The sequence below is a fragment of the Miscanthus floridulus genome, chromosome 1 (assembly GCF_019320115.1).
Source record: "Miscanthus floridulus cultivar M001 chromosome 1, ASM1932011v1, whole genome shotgun sequence".
Lineage (NCBI taxonomy): Eukaryota > Viridiplantae > Streptophyta > Magnoliopsida > Poales > Poaceae > Miscanthus > Miscanthus floridulus.
The window spans coordinates 177,440,069-177,463,202 of NC_089580.1; the positions used below are offsets into that span (position 1 = coordinate 177,440,069).

General features: G+C 46.5%; 1 protein-coding gene across 1 annotated transcript; it reads right to left on the minus strand.

Moving 5' to 3' along the window:
* Window positions 1-272: 272 nt before the first annotated feature.
* LOC136503426 (AP2-like ethylene-responsive transcription factor CRL5) lies at window positions 273-4,167 on the minus strand. Its single transcript, XM_066498511.1, has 9 exons — window positions 3,859-4,167; window positions 3,228-3,771; window positions 2,607-2,689; window positions 2,450-2,458; window positions 2,247-2,335; window positions 2,081-2,154; window positions 1,952-2,002; window positions 1,771-1,847; window positions 273-1,166 (listed from the first exon to the last, which is right to left on the minus strand). Exons 1-9 carry the CDS (start codon window positions 4,160-4,162, stop codon window positions 532-534), a joined length of 1,866 nt encoding a protein of 621 aa, XP_066354608.1. The 5' UTR covers window positions 4,163-4,167; the 3' UTR covers window positions 273-531.
* Window positions 4,168-23,134: the final 18,967 nt, after the last annotated feature.

A 23,134-nucleotide genomic window follows, 5' to 3' on the forward strand; every position in this document is an offset into this window, starting at 1 on the left:
TTGCCATCATGAAGAAGACAGATGCCATGCCATGCAGAGAAAGCAAAAAAGAACGTGAGGCAATTGGACCTGACTCTGAAGCAGCAGCGGTCAAAAGATCTTCATCTGTGTGCATAGCCAAGACAACGACCCCACTGACCACAGAAGAAAAACCTGAATGATCGTACAAACAAAGACGAGCCATCTCATTTCGTGAACCTTTTCCTTTTTCTCGCAACAGCAGCAGCCTTGTTTCATGTAACGTTCAAAGGAAGCCATACTAGTACATTCTAACCAATTTTGTCACCCAAAAATGGCTCAAAAGAACGCTACCACCGCCACTAGTCCACTACTACTAAGATTGTGCATAAGCTGTAAACTAATTAAGGCCTATCTTCTACTGCATTCCACTAGACCAGCTATCGTGGTAACTAACGAACCTTGTTCTTCCAGCTAGTTTACCTAACTTGGTGCTGCTAATCCTTGCTTCAGTCTACAAAAAACAGCAATGGCGAGCAAGATTGAGCAGCTACTATGGTCCAACTCCGTCAACTAGGCATCCGCCCAAGCGGCAAAGACAGGCAGATGAGAGACGGCGTTCGGCTGCTTCAGCACCTGGGCCACTGTTTGTGCCGCCATCGGCGTCCAGGGGCTCATGGTGGCCACGGCGCTCGGCTGCTTACCGTACAGCATGGCCAGGCCCAGCCTCTCGGGGCTCCCCTCCCTGGAGTTTCCCAGGCTTGTCACCTGCGAGGACGAGTTGGAGAAGTTGATGCTCCCAGTCGTCTTGCCAGGAACGTCGAGGTGATGATCATGCACTGCACACTCGATGTCAAGTCCAACGACGCCATGCAGGGAGGGATGAGACTCGCTCATGATGCCCCTCTGGAGATCAACTGCTTCTGGGCAATGCACAGCTTCCTGGAGAGAACCATGGAGCACCATCCTCCAGCCAGCGCCTGTCTCCTCAGCTGGGTTGAGCTCCCTGCCACCGTTGTGCATCATAGGAGCATTGTTCGCTGCCTCGATCGCCTTGACCTTGCGTGCTTCCTCCACGGGCAGCAGTGTGCTGCTCTCCATGATCTTGTCGACGTCGTATCTTGTTATGTTAAAGTTTGTCACCGCGTTCAAGCCACGGAACTTGATGGCAGCTATGTCGTACGCCTCAGCTGCTGCTTCTTGAGTGGCTGCAGCATATTCAGTAAGCGATGTAAGAACAAACTCAGCTGTAGGTGTGACCTATGAAAAAAATATCATGTACTACCAACTAATCTAGTTAGTACATTGGGAAACCAAGATAAGATCCTAATGCAAAGTACAATTTTCGATCAACTAATCTAGTCAGTACATTGTGAAACCAAGATAAGATCCTAATGTGAAGTACAGTTTTCGATCAGATTACTTTCGTGTCGTGCTAATACCATATTTTAGTTTAAGTGTTCAATGGAGTATTCAAAACAGTCAACAGGTTGCTTTGGTCAGGGGTCACAGCCTTAGGAAAAGCATAACTATCTGAAAAAGCAAAGAATGATCATCGAATGTGCACCCCACGGATTAAAGTGAACGCAAAGGCCATGCACAAAACTTGACACAAGCAGTAAAAGCTTATGTTCCATGTCTACCTTCTTCTACAGTACATGTACTTTGACGAGACAATTAACATAGTACAACAGACACCACCAAAGGATTAGTGCTAAAAGTTTCTTTTATGAGTTTACTTAACACATTACTTTATAGATAGAAGAATTTTGGCCCTACAAATCTGCAGTCAAATAGACAGATCTTTCTTACTGAAAGTGCCGAGGTATAGATCCTTGTTTCCAGCAACCCGTCCAATCCGAGACTGCCATCTTCCTTGCTGGTGATGCCTGTAATGCAGTTAGCATGTACATTGAGATGATTTCTTCTTGTACTTTAGTTGTGGTCCGCACTAAGGAAGCAAAATGTGGTGGCATAATCTGCCCAAACGAACCTTGTCACTCCTCGGTAGATGGAAGCGCCTCGAGAAAATCCACTGCTTCTCCTGTGATCAATAGCAACTTAGGAAATGCAGGAAGACATCAATGAAACAATGTAGTTACAATGCACTCAAAGCACTAACCTTCTCAAATGCGCAACATATTCTTGTCTTGTCATGCCTTTCATCTCCTCAAGTTCATCTCGATAGTTTTCTACCTGCCAAACAAAGTGTGCTAGGCCTATTACATAAATGAACATACAAGCTTCAATTTTCTCCAATGAAACTCATCTCCATGACACACACTTACGGGGAAATTGATGCTAGTAGCTGGACCCCAATATTTCAGAGCAGCCAGATCATAAGCCCTCGCGGCCTTGTCTTCAGTGTCGTAGCCACCTAATAATCAGATAAAAGAAATAACATTTCCTGTTTACGGATCTACTACACGCAGCTCGAAACAGCTTACTGAACAATAGAAAGCACGATTGGATAAGAAACGATTCTTCTTACCTAGATATACTGCGATGCACGGCCAATCACATTCAGTCATGGCAAACCCCAGAATCACCATTTCAAAAATAAAAAAGGAATCAAAATGTCAGAAAGGAGTCATAAGGTGATGGATAAGATTTGCTACATCGTTTATTTTGGGTTCTTAGCAATCAACCTTGTCTGCCTTTCCTAGTCTGCCCATCCTTTCTGCAGCTGTTGTCCCAGAGGTGGGCTTCATATCTCCCAGTCCACCTGTGCCTGCTCCAGTGAATCAAACACAAACAAAACCCTTCATCATTCAATACAAAACAGTGCGGTTCAAACAAAGAAAACTGTTTGGCCCATAACAAGAGAATAGCTGCCACATTAATAGGTGGAACTGCAGGGGGGCCATAAAGGATCAGAGCACCCAGCTTTAATCGAACTGAAGTATTCTACTACTAAGATCAGGCATTAAAAAGATTTGGCGTCAAGCATGAGTTGCTGGCCAACTGAACAACAAGAACAGCAGAGCATTTACTTTCTCTACATCGCAGCCACATCAATGCTGGAAACTAACAAGGGTACTGGTAGAACATAAGTCGAAGCCTCCAAATTAGGAACCAGGAGTAAATTGGCTTTCACAAGCTCAGAAATGTGCAAATACATACCAGATGATCAGTGCCGAAGAGAAGGAGACAACGTCAGAGTGTACTGAAGAGTTGCAAAGCATACAAACATACTACTGATGATGAAACAAACGACGCAACAAGAGATACGACACAAGGAAAAGCGAAAATCTGCGTAAGCAGATTACCTGGTGACTCCCCTATAACGGGAGGTTCTCTGCCCAAACGTGTCGATGGACTTGCGGTGCACCGGCTGCTGCTTGTGGCCTCCCTTGCCGGTGCCTCTCTTCCTCCCGACGCACTGCTCACCATCGCCATTACTGCGGCCCAGGGCAGCGGCAGCAGTGGCTACAGCGGGCATCTGGTGCTGCTGCTGCTGCTGCGGAGCCGCACTGACGCAGCTGCTCGACTGGGACCCGGGGCTCGTCATCGACAGGCTCAGAGGGTGCATCTCCCCGTTGCTGTAGCAAGCGCCGTAGCTCGTTAGGAGGAAGTTCTTGGCCGCCGCTATCGCCTCCTCCGTTGGCGCCGCGTCTTCTTGGAGCATCTCTGCTTCCGTCAGAGGCTGAAAGTTGTAGGGGACGAGCTGGTGGTGCTGGTACTGGCGGTAATCCCTGCTCGCCCCCTCTTCCTGGCCCTGCTGGTGGCTGTAGTAGGTGGCCGCCTCTTGCCCACCGACATTGCCACCACCCAAGAAGTCCTCTAGCTTCGGTGGGGACGACGGCATCATGCCTACTTCATGCCAAGACAAGAAGACCATAACGTTAGAGGTGGAAAGACTACGATTGTGTGTGTGAGAGAGAAGGGCACAGCAGAGACCTTCCATGTTGCAGAGGGTGCCGTCGGACTTGATGGGCATGGCAGGCAAATGGGAGTAGTAGACGCCGGCAGTACTGGTGCCATCGCCATACGCGCCGCCCACACAGTAGTAACCAGGATAGGGAGCGGCCATCGGTGAGAAGAGGAAGTTGGAAGTCGTGGCGTTGGTAGTACTGTAAGAGGAGATCATAGTACTGGAAGGAGGTGGAGCGTGGTGGGCACGAGCGGGTTCAGAAGCGGAGGGCACCTCCATGGCCGTTTGCGGGGTGAGGGAGAAGCCTAGCCAGTTGCTGCCACTAGCCATTTCCCCCACCAACCATGCACACGCAAGCCCTTAGCTTGTTGCTCTCGAGCTCGCTCTCCTTTGTGTGCGCTAGCGCTAGCACAACTAGTCTGTCCAATGCTGCTGCCACAAATGTGATAGCTACCAGGTGAACCGAGAAGGCCCCAGCCAAGACCCTGTTCGCTGGTTGGGTTCAGCCAGCCCAAACCAGTCAGTCAATAGTATTTTTTTCTCACAACAAATCAGCATCAGCCAGCCTAAACCAGCTCAGAAACCAACCAGCGAACAGGCCGAGTGAAACCAAGTAAGAGGAATGAGAGGGGCGTAGCAAATTGGTGGATAATCTGTACGTACCACCTGGCCTTGTTTGATGCGTACGTACCTTAATCTATATGTGTTAAAATGAATCGGACTAAAATTAAACTAAATTCTATTCTAATTCACTCGGATCGAAGTGGATATACATGCCTCCAAACAAGATATTATGTGTTTTTTTAATATCTAAGCCAGTCTCGGTGGAGATTTCATGTCATCGTTTCCAAGACATAGATTTTAAAACAGTGCAAACAAGTTTCATGCCATTTCTTTTCAAAAAAAGCTTCATGCCATTAAACTCATTTCATCCTATAAAACTTTTATCATCTCTCTTTCAATTAAACTATGCCATATCAGCTTATTTAATGTCAATGAAACTCTCATAAAACTTACATTGAGACTGACCTAAACGTATATGTGAAACTCTCATAAAACTTGCATTGAGAGTTTGAGACTGGCCTAAATGTATATCTGGTACTCATTTCATTCCAAATTTAAGTGATTCTGGTTTTCTATATTCATAGATTTTATTACTATGTATCTAAGACATTAAACTACCTCTGTTAAAAAATAATGCAATTCTTTATATTCTCGGTTAAAGTGTCTAAAGTTTGACCAAATATATAGATAGAAATGTTAATGCTTATGACGATAAATAAGTATATAAGTATATTATAAAAATATATTTCAAGATGAATCAAATAGTATGTTTTTAGTACCATGAATATTAGTAAATTTTTATGCAAGTTTAGACAAACTTTACATACTTTGACACAACACTGTTGTAGAGTTGCATTCTTTTTGGAACACATGTAGTTATAACAAAGCTATGTATCTAAAAGAAATAGCTTACAATTTGGAATAAATAGAATATTAAATAGCGAAATATCTCTCCTTCAAATTTGCATAATTCGCTCCCCCTGAGTATCTCTTCGCCCCTATGTCCGGTTCTATTACAAGGGTACTAGTACGTGATGGATAAGAGATAAGAGTCATAATTCGTTCATATATTGTCCAGTCTGTGATTTGAACTCGTGATCCATACTTGTAGGAGTTAAAAATAGCATGCGTCCAATAGCATTATATAGTTTGATTTCAAGATGTATTTCAAATAGATAACACAAGTTGTACGCTCCTTTAGTTTTAACCCATGAACATATTTGCAAGGATTAGAAGACACCTCAACCTATCCCACTGTGTATCTTATTCTTTCTCTTCACACTCACTCCGTGTACATGTTTTTTTAATCCAAATCTAATATCAGATCTTGTTTTCAATCTAAACCAGCGCAATCCAAATCCAACATGAGATTATATTTCGTAGTACACCGTGTGTTTAGCATGAAGTCTAATTATAAAATGTATTAGAATAGAAGACACAATCGTTGCATTGAGTTGTTGGCCATCCAAATATCTTTGCAATAAAACTATACTACATTCCATGCAATGAGCATGTTTGCTAGTGACTACAAAAATAAATAAAAAACTATAAATCCACCTTTTTGAATTTTAGATGACCAAAATTTACTCGTCGTATCAATGAGGTCCCGTTTGGTTGCTGCAGTCCCTTCTAAAATTTCTGTCATATCGAATGTTTAGACACATGCATGGAGTATTAAATATAGACTAATTACGAAACTAATTACACAACTTGCGACTAATTTGCGAGACGAATCTTTTAAGCCTAATTAGTCCATGATTTGACAACGTGGTGCTACAGTAAATATGTGCTAATGACAGATTAATTAGGCTTAAAAAATTATCTCGCAAATTAGCCTTCATCTATGTAATTAATTTTGTAATTAATCTATATTTAATATTCTTTATTAGTATCTAAATATTTAACGTGACGTGAATTTTCCATCCAAAACTCACTCACACAAACTAGCCCGTGGCCTTGTTTAGATCGAAAGTTTTTTCAACCTGACGAATAATATCACTTTTGTTTTATTTGGCAAATATTGTCCAATTGTGGATCAACTAGGCTCAAAAGATTCATCTCATGATTTTCAACTAAACTGTGTAATTAGTTATTTTTTTTACCTACATTTAATACTCCATACAAGCGTCAAAAAATTGATGTGATGGAGAGAGAGTGAAAAAACTTGGAATTTTGATGGGAACTAAACAAGGCCCATATGGAGATGCAAGAATTGTGAAGCTGCTGTTGGATGGGACGTGGGGGTGGCCGTGCCAGCTTTTGCCCTCTCTCCTATTCTCTTCTCTTTCCGTCTGTCATGCATCCCCCAGTCTTCTTGGGCGACCTTCTCAGCCTGGTCGGACCAGGAGAACCAAGATAGTGGAGGCCAGGCCTAGCGGGTGCAACAGGTGCTTGTTTGGCTAATTTTCCAGCAAACCCCGTCTCGCGCCGGTTCTTGTTTGTTTGCCTGGACTGCTGGATGTAGTGACCTTGGACAAGTATATGTGGTGACCTTGGACAAGTATATGTGGTGACCTTGGACAAGGACAAGTATATGGAAGAGTTAATTTCTTTGAGACATTCCATCGAGCACCTGGTTGGCGTCCATGGAAGAGCACTCTCATTCTCCACTCCCCCGCCTTCCCCGGTTCCCCAGCGGAGGACGCCGGTCCTCGTCTGAAGAGCACGCTCACTCCTGCAGCTCTTCCCCTACACCAGCAGCACCGCCACCTCCCACCCGCCACCGTGCGCCCCCAACTACAGCATAGCAATGGCGGGCAACGAACCCAGCGCAGGCCCAATCGAGTGGACGCGTCCGACGTGGCCGTCGATCTCGACGAGGCCCGCCCCCGCGTCAAGCCCGGTGTCAGATGGGGATGGAGAGGAGCGCCGCCGAGTAGCACGCGACGGTGAGATCTGCAGGCGCGGCGGGTGGCACGTGGAGCAGGCAGCGGCCGTCGCTGCCATGGCCGCCTCCGCTCGGGGGGCTCCGCATGGGCTATCCTCGCTGCAGCGCGTTGGGACGGGCCTCGTCCTCTCCGTCTCCGCCATGGTGGTCGTCACGCTCATGGAGAAGAACAGTCGCTGATAGAGCCGGAGGGGTGAGGGAGAAAAGACACCGAAGGTAACCGCATCAGACACGTGCGAACGCAGCGAACCAGGCCATTCCTGGGATGCAGTCTCCAGGCTGCTTTAATCACCGTGCGCACCAGGCTGGCGAAGAGTCCAGGTAAACAATAGCCTCACTCGTTTCGGCTTGTTTGGCTTATAAGTATCGTTGGCTGGTTTGATGTAAGAGAAAAATACTATTTGTTGACTGATAAACCATGGTTTATAAGTCAAATACGACCAAACGAACAAGCCAATCATGGCTCTAGGCTGCTTTAAAAGATATATTAAAAGTATTTTAGAATGGAAGGAGGACACGTCTCGTTTGAGTAGAGAAGTTGCCCATGAATTAATACTGATACATGAGCATCAAACCAGACCAAAGGGGCGCGTTTATATCGATTTTTTTTTTATTTTTAACATTTTTTATAAACTAATTTAAAATCTAACACTGTTTTATTTTTTTTTTCAAAACTAACATTTTTACCCGTGTCTATTTTTCTGCCGCGGCGAAACGCCTGTGCCGTGAGCATGCATGGTGGCACGGCGAGAGAGATGACATGGCGACAACTGGGGCGCTGGCCGGTGACGTGACAGGGTCTACCGCGCCATAGCCCACGGCGCGATAGTGACGCGCCAAGGCCCATAGCGCAGCAGGACTTGGACGCAGACAGAAGTCGAGCAACCTCAATTGCAATTGAACGGGAGTCGTTGTCGGTGCTGTAAACAATTACAAGTGTTTCCGCCACGCATTGAAACGAATATGAAGCAAATAAATAGAGTCCGTGCGCAAGTTGACACATAACATTTTCATTGGTTCATGAGTCTGCAAGTTTCGGACGACAATATTCGTTCGACATAACCAACTAAGTTCCAGGAGTGTAAGGATCCCTCGAACGCCTCTGTCTCTTTGGATTTGTAGGCAACACATTGGAAGTGTAGCCAACGTCGGTGTGGTCGCGTTGCCGGTGGTTACGACTCGTACCCTGCAAATATATGATATGCACGATTACTTATAATCTTTACGATCGTTAGTTCATGAAGCCTACGTATTTAAAGAAACTACCTTTGTTACTACCTGTGAGGCTCCTTGGGTACAAAACGGGGCACCACCTAGCTGAGACATGCCGATCTCGTTCTGCTGCTAAGGGTCCCACTGGTGGTGCTGTATGCGAAAGCCCGGAGGGTCATCGTCGTCCTCGTTTGCAGGGTCCTTCCTAGCGCTATAATATGGTGGTGTACGTACAGCGGAAGCGGCACCTATCACTGGCTGATAAGAGCCGGCTAGTGTCCTCAAAGATCTAGAAGACGTGGCACCCGACCGCGCCAGGTAATCAGGTTCCACCCAAGGAGTGTCCATACAGCTCAACTTCTGAGCTAGCTTCCTGCAGCTCCGCTTCACCTTCTGCATGAATAGACGTTAAAGTTAGTGCATTTCCTAAACGCATATACACTAAAGAAACATTTTTGGAATGAATAAGTTTATGTTTACCTCCACAAAAGCCTCGAGAACGCCTGTCCCCTGCCATTTAGACTCGTGAAGCTGAAACGCTGCTTCATTGGACAGCCTTGACAATTATGTCGCCTGGGTACAGAAACACGGTTGGACAGTTTTAGTACACATACATAATACCAAATGGATAACAAATTATACCATTCGAGTATCTTACCATGTATCTTTGAAGCGGGGCTCTCTGTAGTTGTGTGTTGTCCCTAGTGGCAACGACATACACATCTTCGATCACATCTTTCTCGTCGTCCTCGTCAATCGCCTCCTCAGTGTACGAGGGCTTGATATATGTCCTCGTAGACCTATGAAGCCACCGCAGGTACTCATCGAAGGTGTTCTGGTCGTGTGGGGGACCCGCATCGACCGGCTGCTGGTCCTTGGTCTGCCACAACTGGATGTATGCGTTGTGAGTCACGCGCCAATTCTTGGTCTTGTAGCTCTTCCTGCGGTCATACCTACAACAAAACGATTGTTAGTTATACCATACACATCTCTCAATTGTAGTTTTGTTATTAATCGATAACGCACCTGTGCAATTCTTGGTTGGTGGAGTAAATCGATGGTGGATAGCCTATTATTCTTCTAAACTGCCTGCAAACCTTGATGGGCAAATGAATCTTGACCACATGAAAGAAAATAAGAGGGATGTTGCAACAATACTCGTCTGACTCATCCCTAGTGATAGGACTCAGATAGTCCTGGAGCTCCAGAGCATCCTAAGGACACCAATGCACCTGAATATTTCATAATTGAGTTATGTTGTGATATAGTGTATATAAAATAAGACACATATATGACAGTAAAGAGAGCGTAACCTGATGCTATGTCAGGACGTCGAGACAGTCCGTGTACTCTCTGTATTTGCACCTTGCATTCCCTCTAACTAACTCTGCTTGTGTACAGATATACAGAGCTGTAGGCAGTGTATCCTACCTGTTCCAATGCTACATTGAACATGATAATAAATTAGCCATTAATAATTTTATCATATGTAACTGTCTAGAAGAATATAGTGAACCGAAGTACTTACAGGGAAACCAGTAACAAGGGGCCTCCTAATGGGCCATCATTCCCAACACCAAACCTGGAGTAGGTCGGAGCAATCCCCAAGGTTTGCATACCCTAAGGTGCGACGGTAGGCAACACATAGCTGTCGATACGTCTAGCCAGGACTGCGCTGCCCTAGCTATACGCCGCTATGTTATCCCATGGCTGGCGTAGTATGTCAAGAAAGATCCAGTTGATGGTGTTGCCCGAGGCGTCTGGGAATAGGAAAGCACCAAGGAAGTGCCAGAGCCACACTCTAGCGAACCTGTCGATCTGAGCCTCATCAGCCTATGGGTCCAAGTAATCAAAGCACTATGTGATCCATGACGACGAAACACCGAATCTTTTCTTAAAATTCACTAAAGAAAATGAGACCCGATGGCTACAGAAAAGCAATGCATGTATTAAATAGGCTTGTATTGCTCACTTATTTTTCTTAGAAACCTCATCGTCCGGTGGAAGAAAGCCAGTGAACTAAGCCACCAGCTCCTTCCAGTGATCGTTGTCAACTATATCTGTCACTGGAAGTCCCCCAACTATAGACCAAAGATAGCCTTCACATCCTGCATGGTCAAGGTCATCTCGCCGCAATGTAGGTAGAATGTGTGGGTCTCAGGCCTCCACCTGTTATAAGAATAGAACGACTGTTAGTTACCTTAAATTTGTTATAAGAATGTTTACGTACAATGAAGACACTTGCACCTGTCTACATCTGTAGTAAGTAATGCTAGGTCAAGGGGCGAAAGACCGTAGTTGACAACATGGACAAGCTCGAGGAAGTCAGCACGTCGTATGTACGACGCGTAATGCTCGTCCCGCTGGTGCGCCCTGGTGTGCGTGCGGGGCCTCAAAGGATGCAAGGGCACCTCTGCGTCGGTGTTAGTCAAGAAGTGTGCTCGGTGCGGGTCGTCGTACTCCACCTCAAGAAGAGGTACAACTGGTGCTACGTGGGAGAGGTCATCCTGTTACAAATTGATAAATAAAGGGTTAGAGTATTTAAATTAACAATATTCAAAATAACATTATGTAGTATTGCAAAATTTGAACTACTTGTTATGCAATATGAACACAATATGAAAGCACATGTATATATTCAAAGTAACATTAACAGACATATTAAACAACTTCACTAGAAAAATAAGCAACTTCTATGTATGGACCAACTGTCCACCAGTGTTTCTTATTAAATTATTACAATAGCTTGTCTGAATCTACTAGAGCAGCTCATTATAATTTTAACCTAGGAAAGAGTAGCCCAGTATAAGATGAATTGGTTGAGAACTATCATGTGTGTCATACTTAGTCCTATACTCTATACTAATATGTCTAAAAATACAAGCTGTCTACTTTTTTCCGCACAATGCTACGATGGACTCATAGCTTTAAGCACAAGACTAGAATGTTGTTGAGATTACTGTAAGAAATATGAGATAGCTTGGACAGTCACAATTTTATCTCCTTGGTCACTAAGTTTTACAATTTGTGTATGCTGATAGCAGTACGATATCGACAATGTTGTGCATGATTTTGGAGGTTCTAGTGCTTTCAATATTTGCTTGAGTAAAATGATCATTTGGATTAATGTTTCCATGTAACAAAACAAGCATATAACAATTTAAATCATAAAAACTCAACCAACCAAGAAGGTATGTGGGTTTTGATTATGAAGAAATAGGCACCAAATTTTACCTCAGCGGGGGTTGAATTGTAGTGAGGGCGGTGGCGGGCGCGGCGGGCAGCTGTCGTGCGTGCCCGGAGGGCGCGACGGGCGATCGGAGGGGGTGGCGCGCCGACGTGCGGGCGCGGTGGGCAGGCGCTGCCGGCGGTAGGCGCGCGCGGTGGGCACGCGCGGTGGGCAGGCGCGGCGGGCGCAGGCGGGCGCGGGCGTGCGTGCAGTGGGCAGGGCGTGGCGCGGCGGGGCTGGGTTGCGTGCCTTTAGTCGGCTCTGCCGTGCCACCGATCAGGACGCGTCTCTGCCGTGCCAAGATCGGTGGCGCGGCAGACCCTGCCACGTCACTGGTCAACGCTCCGGTCGTCGCCACGTCATCCCTCTCGCCGCGCCACCATGCATGGCGCGACACAGGCGTTTCGCCGCGCCAGGGAAATAGACGTGAGCAAAAGTGTTAGTTTTGGGAAAAAATAAATAAAATAGTGTTAGATTTAAAATTAGTTTACAAAAGGTGTTTAAAATAAAAGAAAATTTGATACATACACGCCCCTTTAGTCTTGTTTGATGCCTATGTATCGGTATTAATTCATGGGCAACTTCTCTACTCAAACGAGACGTGTACTCCTTCCATTTCAAAATACTTTTAATATATCTTTTTTCTTCTAATATAGGATTTAAATTTTGACTCAAAATGTGTGACATTCTCACTTTTAATATACCTTTTTTCTTCTAATATATCTTTTTTCTTTTTTCAATACATATCTATCTCTCGTTTTCACTTCTCTTTAGTTCCTGTGTTTAAACCTAAAAGGTGAAATATTTTGGGACTCCGCGAGTAGTTATTTTAGGGGAAGAGAGTACTCCCTCCGTCACAAAAGAGCACAATTTTAGCATACTATCAAATTAAAATATCTTAAATTTGGCCAATTATATATAAAAAGATATAAATAGTTATGTCATCGAATAAGTGTTATGCGATTTAACATTAGATATATTTTCACAATGTACTTACTTGATGTAAAAAATATTAATATTTTTCTCTATATATTTATTAATATTTTATACACTCTAAGCGAGAATGCATCTGGAACGAGAGACAGAGAGAGGGGTAGTAGATGACTGTAGATGTCTAGACCTAGGAGCAGCTCCTAGGTGGTCGAACCAAGGCACAACGGCACAAGGCTGCTGCCGCTGCTTGTGCCAAACACATTTGTTCAAAGCGCAGGACAGCTGCTGCACCTGCACGCAAGCGGCAGACACTTCGCAAACAGTATCGTCTCTGAGCCGCACTGCAGTGTTGCAAATGCGAACGAACCAACTCATAGTAAAATCCCTAGTACCACCCCCATCTTAGTGCTACGCCAAAACAAGCGCTTAGCTCGCATAGGACCGAGCTCAGAAAAGGGCTGGAAAACGACGCCGCACACTTGAGCTGATACCGATGCGTCGACGCCCGACCGTTTGTGTGGCTTGATACTGTTTTGTTATTTGAGAAAAATACTATATCATAGCTGATAAGTATGACTGATATGATCAAACGAACATATGGTGTAGGATTCGCTGCGCTGCGCCAAAAGGCTGGGGAAAAAAAAAGAAAACTTGCATGCATATGCCCATGGCAAGAAACGAGCTCCTGTTTGTTTTTCTGGCCGGCCGGGCATCGGTCAAACGAACACAGGCGAGGGCAAGGCAGCTCCTGCAGACAGAGAAGGTCTGTGCTGTGTGGGTCTTGATGGCCTGCCGCTGGCCGCTGCCCTGACATATGTTCCGGGAATGATGAGCCAAAGGGCCCCTGTGGGCGTGATAAAAGCCAACCAGGGTGGCTTTTGAAGACCTCCCAGCAATTCTGATTCCATGCAGCTTGCTTGGATTTTAGGAGGGAGATCAGAGCACGCAATTGCCGGAGAGAGGAAAGAGCATTTGTCTGCTTCTTTTTCTTGTTATATGCAACTTCTTTTGGCATTGCCTCTGGCTCCACCTTTGGATTTGCAGTGAAATGCTTTCATGAAATACTCATGAAGCTGGACAAACCTTGAAGATTGGTTGGGCGTATAACTCATGTAGAGACTGAAATAATGCAGTATCATGTTGTTGTTATCAAAGACTACGGTTCCTAATACATCACAGAAACATCATTAAATGACATCTTGAGACAACACCTCCAATGCAAATATTATCTTGGCGTTTCTTAGAGCATGACTAATAATAGAGCCAACCTCTGGTTCTATATTTATTATCGCACCATTTACACGACTAATCTAGCAACCCACATACAACAGTTAGGTAAATATACATACCACCATTATAAAAAAAACAATTCTAGGTTTAGAACTAAAACATACTTTGTTATGTTTGACCATAGTATACCATGCATAATAACAAAGGAAATACCAGTTAAGAAAATGTCAAATGACCACACATATACCCACGAGGCTCTCTTTGGAATGTGTGAGGTTTTCATGTTTTCTGTGTGTTTTCCGATGAAAATGAACTAGTTTCTATGAAATTCCCGTAAAATTCCTATATTTTTTAGCAGAGTAAAATTCCTATATTCAGAAGGGCCCTAAGAAAAGAAGTGGAAACGTAAACAATAATCCCTCCATACTCAAAAATGAAGTCGTTTTGGACAGCGACACGGTCTCCAAAGCATAACTTTGACTACTTATTTTTATAAAGATATTTATCAAAAAGTGATATATGTAAATTTTTGTAAAAGTATTTTTCAAGAAAAATCTATACATATGGTTTTCATATTTCCAAACCCAACAACTTAAAAGTTATTCATGATTTATATTCCCAATGTTTGACCCGAGCCTCGTTCAAAATGACTTCATTTTTGAGTATGGAGGGAGTAACTGCTTGGTGTCCTCAATGTACAAACATTAGTTATAGCTGCACTGCAAAACAGAGAGAATAACACACCATCATATCTTGCAAAAAGGCACTGAGGTGCAAATAATGAAATAACGAACATACAAAAGATTAAGGAAAATCAGAGAGAAATGTCATGTACTCCATCTAAAGATGAGAGTTAGAGCAAATTAAAGTAGTTTAGGTCCACACAAGACGCTGTACCTTTTGCCATTCAGTGCGCTTCATTCAGAAATAATGAATACTCCTGTTTTTCCATAAGAAGTGGTACCTGTACCACAGTTCCTCATTGGAAGATCAGCTGATTATGAGTTGCATAACTTACCCATTGATTTTACATCTCATGCACAAGCCGCAGGTACTCGCATATGTTGAAAAGTCCATGATCCATGACCAGCGGCGGACCCAGAAAATATTTCAGGTGTGGCTGAACAACACTGCTGTTCGATCTTAAGTCTCAGCCCCCTACACTATAGAACTTTGCCTAAAAATTCATGGAGGCTCCATAGGAGATTCAACTGCTGCGATACGGGTAGGGGGCTTGAGCCCCCCGACCCCCCGCCCCACCGCTGTGTCCGCCCCTGTCCATGACATTAAACCACACTTGCCCTTTACAGGTGTGCATACTTAGCATGTTTGGCAAGTGAGTTACTGTATCAGATCATCGTGCTCCTGTAGCCATAATAAAGCTATCAGTACGTACCAATGCAAATGGAGGCCCACTTCTGCATGCCGATCCTAACCACAAGAGGATTTGATTCGTATGCATGCAAAGCTTTAGATCATGCATGCCCTGCGTACAACGTACAACTGATGAACTGAGAGCGAGGGTCCATGCATGCCAAATCAATTGCGTTTGGCCAGACAAAAGAAGGCTGCAGAGAGCTTCAATTTTGCGCTGGTCCTACCTCTCTCATTCTTTCTGAATTCTGATCGCAGCAAAAGTTGCACGCAGGATCGAGCTAGTCCCTTGAATTGATGAGGCATGCAACGTCGAGGAGGAGGTGGAGGGGCCCTCCTCCATGGAAAAGATCTCTTGCAAAAGAGGATTATGCCTAGCTTGTCGGTCCGGGAACTAAGTTGCAGCAGGTAATCTAGTTTAAGCATGCACGAGATGGAATAATCTATCGCGTCCTTTCGGCGATGATGGTGTTCGTTTGGTACTAACAAATCATCGCTTGTCCGTCCCTGGCTAGCTACTTGCTTTGGTTCCTACCATTGGCCCCATGCCCCCATGGGAGAGGGAGACCCTACCAGATGTCCCCCTTTTTCTACCTTTATCTAGGTTTCCCCATGCCCGACATCTCTTTTCTGGCTCACGTTAAAAACAGCCAGAAATTGCAGTGGTTGACTTGGGTGTATGTATGTGCATTCAAGCCCTTCTACAAGGTGGTAAATGCATGAAAGCGAGTGGAAATTCTGTGAATGTCTCGTCGTGCAAGTGCAAGTGCAAGGTGCGATGAGGTTTGGACGTTTGGTCATGTCAATATTAATCAGGATGGGCCATTCAGAGATGTGCCCTCAGCTCGTAGTATGCCTTTATATTCACAGATGTACTACCTCGGGTGACAATATTGCTGCCACTAGATGGGCTATCGATCGCATGTGTGCAAATATTTATTCAGGATGTTGTGAATAATGTGATGCGATTTGCAGCCGACAACTAGAGACGAGAGTGTTACTGTTACTGTTACTGAGTATAGGCTGATTCTCACAAGTCAAGTTCCAAAAAGATAAATTCTAAAAATTCTTCAATGATAAAAAAAAACACCTGACTTTAATTTGGTAGACTAATCATCGTCCCTAATGCTAGCCAATCAATTGTGTTGAATGCGGGACTTACAGAACTCTCGAGAGAGGAGGAACTGAAATGGTACGAAAGGGCAAAGGTAAATAACTTATTAGAGGGAGATGTGAATACGAAATATTTTCAGTTAGTGGCAAATGGGAAGCATAGGAAAACTCATATTTTCAAATTAGAACAAGAGGATGGTGCTGACCAGTAGATTTTGAGTGAATTATTTTAGAACTGTCGGGGTTAAGATCTCCGGGTGTCTCAAGACATCGACTAGTTAGCAGGCCAAGCGGCCCACGATGCATCAGCTAGAAAGGGCCCGAACGACCGAGGCCCAGCTGATCTAAGAAAACCAGGCCAAGTGCTAAGGCCAAAGTCGGCCACGACCCCTTCATCAGACTTAGCCGCACGACGCACAAGAAACTCACAACCTCTCCACCGTCCCGACCCCTGAGAGGAACGAGGAGAGGTCGGACCCAGCCAAGCGTGCCTGCTCTGACAGGAGTGAGCCCGCCGCACTGACCCCGCAAGGACCGAGGGGACAACGGTCACCTCGGTCCGGTTAGATGCCATCCCTACGCCACGCAGCACGGACAAGACAACACCGCACGACGGTGACGGCCAGGTACGGTGCCCACTGTCCAGATACAGCCAGACAAAACACATGTACGATTCTACCCACTACGGGATGGGATCCACGACGGATGCCTTGACTTGGAGGCCATCCAGACCGGCGGAAGCCACGACCCCAGAGTTTGGGATCATGGCCACCAACTCCACAAGATGACCAGGCGACCAGCAACCTACAAGCGGCTACCAACTCTTGTACGACGCCCCCAGGAAACCAGGAGGCGATGACGAAGACCACAGCGGAGACCACGTCGCACAGGACGGCTGGCGAACCATCGCCGTGCCTTTTGTGCTGCCACGGCTGGCACAATGGCACCACGCCACACCTTTCCGCGACGTGGGCACAACACCATGACGACAAGCACGCCCAGACGTGCACCACAAGACGGCGTAACTTGGAAGCCAAGTTAGCTAGGCTCCTCCCTCAGGCTCACGACCCATCGGTCGGGAGAACCTTCTTCTTTGTACATGCCCTGGTGTAACACCTCTGGTGTTACGATCTTGCTTAGTGCTTAGATTAAAGCCTAAAAGAAATTAACAAAACAAGTTTTTGGGTGTTAAATTTTTTTAAAACTCACAAGAAATGATAATTAAATTATAGGTCTTATTTTTATGAGAAGAGAAGCGAACTGGATATTGTGAGTGAGTTCAATTAATGTGTAAACATGCTTATGAAATTCTAATAAGAAAATAGGATAAGTTGTTTTAGATGTTCGGCATGAAAAACGGTTTTTGTAAATGAAAATGTGACATAGCTTATAATTAGAAAGTGCCATTTTTGAAGAATTATAGTGTGCAAAATACTTAAATAGTGCTTCAATATTTTGTTCCCACGAGTTTGTACGAAGTATGGACTAGGTCATGACATGTTGTCTAGTTGAAATTGACGAAGTTCCAACCTTTTAAAAATTCAATCAAAGGTGTTAATGGTTGTTTAGTTCAAACGGGACTCTCGTTCTTTCTTAGTCTGTAACGATAATCGACGATGCCATTTCGATATTTAAATTCCAACAAAAATGATTAAGCAATTTTTATATGTTGGAGCACTATTGGTTGCCCCAAGGTGAGCACTTGAGCATAGTGTAGGTTATAGTCATGTTAGGTGTTGCGATACTCTCCCAAAAATTCTTCGAACTTCGCTAAGAATGCGCTGCGAATTATAATATGGTGCTCGTTCATGAACCAACGTTCAGCGCGACTAACCCAGATTGGCATGCTTCCATCTTCCCTTCTAGTTATCCTCTTCACGTGTCGATCATTTCTTTGGAATGTTGGTACTACGGGCCTAGGGATAGGAGAGTTGATTGAGCCTCAAACATGATCGTTGATAGCTTTTCGTTCACTTTAAAACTCATGCGTAGCTCCCTATCGGACCATTCGACCGGGAGTGCGCGGTCACCGCGTTGGCGCGTGCGCGTGGCCACAGGCTGGCGGGAGCTGCCCTTGGTCTGGCCGCGGTGTGGCCGTACCTTGGCTACCCTATCTGCGGCACCTGCTGTGGGCCGATGGCCTCGGCACTCCCATCGGCCGCCGCTGCCCCTCGGCCTGGCGTGGCCGTAGCCGGTCTTCGCCGGGCGTGAGCTGATGTTGACCATAATGCCGTCCGCGCGCGCTTACAGGGAGGTGCCCTTGTCCATTGCCGTTCGGTCACTGCAATGCTCGCTGTCCGCCACTCAATCCACCTACCCCGCCTTACTCTCGGCGTCGTGACGCGCCTTGCTGCGTCGCGGGGCCACACTACCGCATGCACATGGCCAAGCAGGTACTCTCTAAAGGCTCCCCGCGAGCACTTGGCAGCGCGATCCTTGTCCTCCCTCGTGCGACTGTGCCACGTGCCGCCATGCCTTATCGGTCTTGGTCGGGTCGCCCCGGCCTACGCCGCTCCCCACGCCGTGGTGGTGGTTGTGCACCGCTTTCTCCTTTCCCCTTTCTTATTCACCGGCTCGAGGTTTTCCAGTCCAATTCCTAGCATCAGCGTGTAGTAGAGGGAGTTAGCTAGGCGCCCCATTTTGCACCAGGTCCAATCGTCGCCTATCGTGGTCGAATTTTGATTTCTTCTCGCCGCCGGTTGTCGACGAAATATGGTCGGCAGTCTACCTAGGGGTATGCCCAAGGTAGTAGATTGTCGGCAGACAGATGCGCAAGCTACAAACAAGACGGTGACGCAAGACAGACACGAGGTTTTATCCAGGTTCGGCCGCCACGAAGGCGTAATACCTACGTCCTGCGTCTGATTGTATTGCTGTATGTCAATGAGAGATGTTTTTTAGAGGGGTCCCCTACCCGCCTTATATAGTCCGGGGGGCAGGGTTATAGATCTGGAAACTAATCCTAGCCAGTTACAATTGCCATAGATGGCCGGATAAGGATTCCTATTCTAACCGACCAGGATCTTGCTTGATCTCTAAATCTACCTTGACTCCTTGCGCGGAACTCCGAACAGGTTGGTCGGGCCACGCGTCGTCTTCTAGTGGACCGAACCCCCTGATCCGGGCCGGCCCAAGCCTAGCCGTAAGGGTATAGGGGTTAATACCCCCATAGCTAGTCCCCGAGCACCATGTATTATGCTGCGACATGCCGTTCGATCTCCTTCGACTAATGCGATCCGTCTTCATGTCATCTCCAACTGATTGAAAAATTGACCAATCGAATGCGCCAGCATTCTGGTCAGAACAGAGAGCAGTAGTCCATGATTATAGCCGAAGATTCCGGTTGTCTAAAGAATGCATGGTGCTCTTAAAGGAAAAGGAAAAAGATTTCTTTCCTTATCAAGTGTGCCCACTTGTATTTCTGATAAGAAATGTAAGTGACCCTTGGGCAGTAATAATTCTGGCAATCAGCCAAAGCGTAGGGGTCGATAAAATAAACACATTCACCGTAAGGTGAAGTGTGCCCACTTAGTCCCCGAGTCTGGTAGTAGGTGACGTAGGCACATGGTGCCAGGGTCTAAAAAGAATTTCCACTGAAGTTAAGAATCCAATCGTCGTACAAGCAATACGAGATGCACCGGCAGGTGCATCGTACCGATGTAGTCCCCGAGCTTGCTGGAAGGCAAAGTATAAGCCTTGTAGCAAGGTCCAAATAAATGCCTCTCGACTGTATGTGAGTACACATCACATGTAGCCAAGGAGAGCAATCGCCGAGCAGTAGTCGGAATAGTCCCCGAGCATGGTAGTGGTTGGAGCATTCCCCGAGCACGGTAGTGGTCTGGACAGTCCCCAAGCACGGTAGTGGTCTGGACAGTCCCCGAGCACGGAAGTGGTCTGGACAGTCCCCGAGCACGGTAGTGGTCTGGACAGTCCCCGAGCACGGTAGTAGTCTGGACAGTCCCCATGCACGACAGTGGTCTGGATCATCCCTGAGCACGAGACGTGCGGCGTAGAAACAAATGCCACTTGTACTATTATTTGGTGTATTTATTTATCTTCTTACTCTGTCAAGTCCAATCTGACACGTCTAGTCAAAAAAGTAGACGGGTATAGCACGTCATACTGCCTTCTTGTCCTTTCAAGCAAACAGTCACTTGGCACCTGTATGTAGGTGTGTCAGTGTGGGCCCTCTCACACTGGCAACGAAGAGGCGCATACACTGATAATGAAGAGGCGCATATATTGGCATAGATCTCAAGGTTGTGAAAACAACCGTCTGCGGCACGTGCGCACGTCCCCCAAGAATCTTGGGCAGACGAAACGGCGGAACTCTTGGTTATTTATAATATAGAATTGGTAAGTTACTTTTTACCGAACCCCATTACCATTTGCCGCCGCAGCCTTCTTCTTTCTCTTGCCAACCCTAACACCTCCAAAATCATCACCAATCACTCCTCCCCTGTATCCACCTTCATCAGCAAGGGCAGATTCATGGCGAAAAGTGATGCCCAGAAGAAAGCCGGAGTCATGGCGAAGGAGTGGTGGAAGTCAAGAAGCAATGAGCAGACCATCGAAGACCTCATCATCATGGGAGTACTCCAGAACAAGGAACTCGTAGGATGGCACGTGCCGGAGGGCGAGGGGTACTCCGATCCACAACCAGGTGAGATTGTGGTTTTTGAAGATTTCTTCAAGCAGGGTTTTGGGGTTCCAGTGCACCCTTTCCTTCAAGGGCTCTGTCTGGATTACGAGATTAGGATTTGCAATCTGCATCCCAACTCGATTCTTTTTGTCTCCACCTTCATTCATCTTTGCGTAGCATATGGTGGCTTCCAGCCCCATTTCGACTTCTTTCGCCATCTTTTCTACCTGTGGAAGAAAGGAAGCGGTAGCTCGAAGATAGCCGGAGGTGTGTACCTCAATCTTCATGACAGAATGAAGGCCTAGTACCTGCACTGCCCTTGGAACATGTCGCTTGACGACTGGTACAAGAAGTGGTTCTACATCCGCGAAGAGCCAAACACGATCACACTGTGCGACGTGGGATTCATTCTGGAGAAGAAGACCAGCTGGTCGGAGAAGCCTGAGCACCTAGAACAGATCCCAGAACTACTTGGGATGATCTCGTGGAGGAAACTGGATGGCCCAAGCATGGTCGGGAACTTCATCAGCCAAAGGATCCAGCCCTGCCAGAGGAGGGTACATCCCGGCTACGAGTACCAAGGTAGCGTAGACCCAACGAGGACCAGGCAAGAGGTGCTTGACAAGATCGAAGTCAAAGCCAGAATTGGAGAGCTATTTAACTTAGCTGATCCAAATTATGTCAGATTGAGCGACATCGAGCATGCTTTCAAGCTCGCCCGACCTCCCCCAAAGGTAAATCATTCTGCCTTGTACCCGTAGTTTTATGTTGTAACAGAAACTTACTATGTTATCTCCTTTGTGTTTCCCAGATTAATGGCCGTGATAGAGCAACAATGTTTGTATCGCAACCCCCTGGAGTAGATTGGTCGCAAGTTGGCGGCCCAACTGCCCAGACCAGCACCAGGACCGAAGACATCGACTGGGCGGTGCTCGGAGTTGGAGAGGAGGCAGCGGCCAAGGTTGCTGGTAAGCGGCCGGTGGCTAGCAAGCGTCGTCAGGCGATCTTCCCCCTGTCGGATGATGACACAGAGGAGGGAGAGAATGCAGACATCTTCTGACTCGTCCCTCGAAAGAGGAGGAGGCAACTGGAGTCGACGAAGCAAGGCAGCTCCTCCGTGCCAGTGGGACCCACATCACCAACACTGCAGTGCGAAGGACAAGCGGTGGAGGGGTCGAGCACTAAGCCTCAGCATCGGTGCTGGATGTAGAGGGAGACCAAGTGTCACCCGCATAGCACGTGGAGCAGGCACGGCCGAAGAGACGTGCCTTTGCCATATCATTCCGCACTTCCAATATGTAAGTATTAGTAACTTTGATGTAAGCTTGTAATTTTCATTGATTATGGTTGCCTTCTGAACCATATCTCGGATATACTAGGTCGGCGTCCACCGAAAATCCGGATCAACTAGCCGGGAGCGGCATGGCTTCACCGGCAATTGCAGAGAAAATTGCCCAGCAGCCGGCCATGGAGGAAAACATAGCAGAAGGTCCACTGGAGCTTCAGACCACAAGCTGTCAGACAACAGTCCTCGAGCACGGGGTCGAGGGAAGAGCCGAGCTAAGCACAAGTGCTCTGGGCACTAACCCTACTGAGGGTGACACTTCAGCACCAAGGGTAACGGGACAGACCGAGGAGCAGCAGCCGGAGGTGATAGCATAGAGCATGTTTACCGATGCTACGGCCTGTGGGAAGGCCATAGTGATCGCAGAAGCTGCAAACTCCAGACCAGCGCCGCTACCCGAAGAAGAAACTGAAGAGGACGAAGTAGAGGAGGTCCTGGGCCATCCACAGGACAAACGACAACATGTATATGTGTTGCGCTGGCAGAACGACCAATGGGTTGTTCATGAGGAAATCCCAGAGGTCGAAGAGACCATGAAGGTTGAATGAGCGGCGAAATGACTGGTGACGGAAGTCCAGGTATGCTTTGCCTGACCACCTGATCTTGCTATCCAGTCAAACTGTCTTACTTAGCTTTTTACATGTAGGACTTAATGAAGACCGCAAGGTACCGAAAGAAGTGCTTCGACCAGATTGAGGGGATCACAGCAAGCAATAAAGAACTGATGGCCGAAGTGGAATGCTTGCGTCACCAACTTGAAGCCACCAACCATG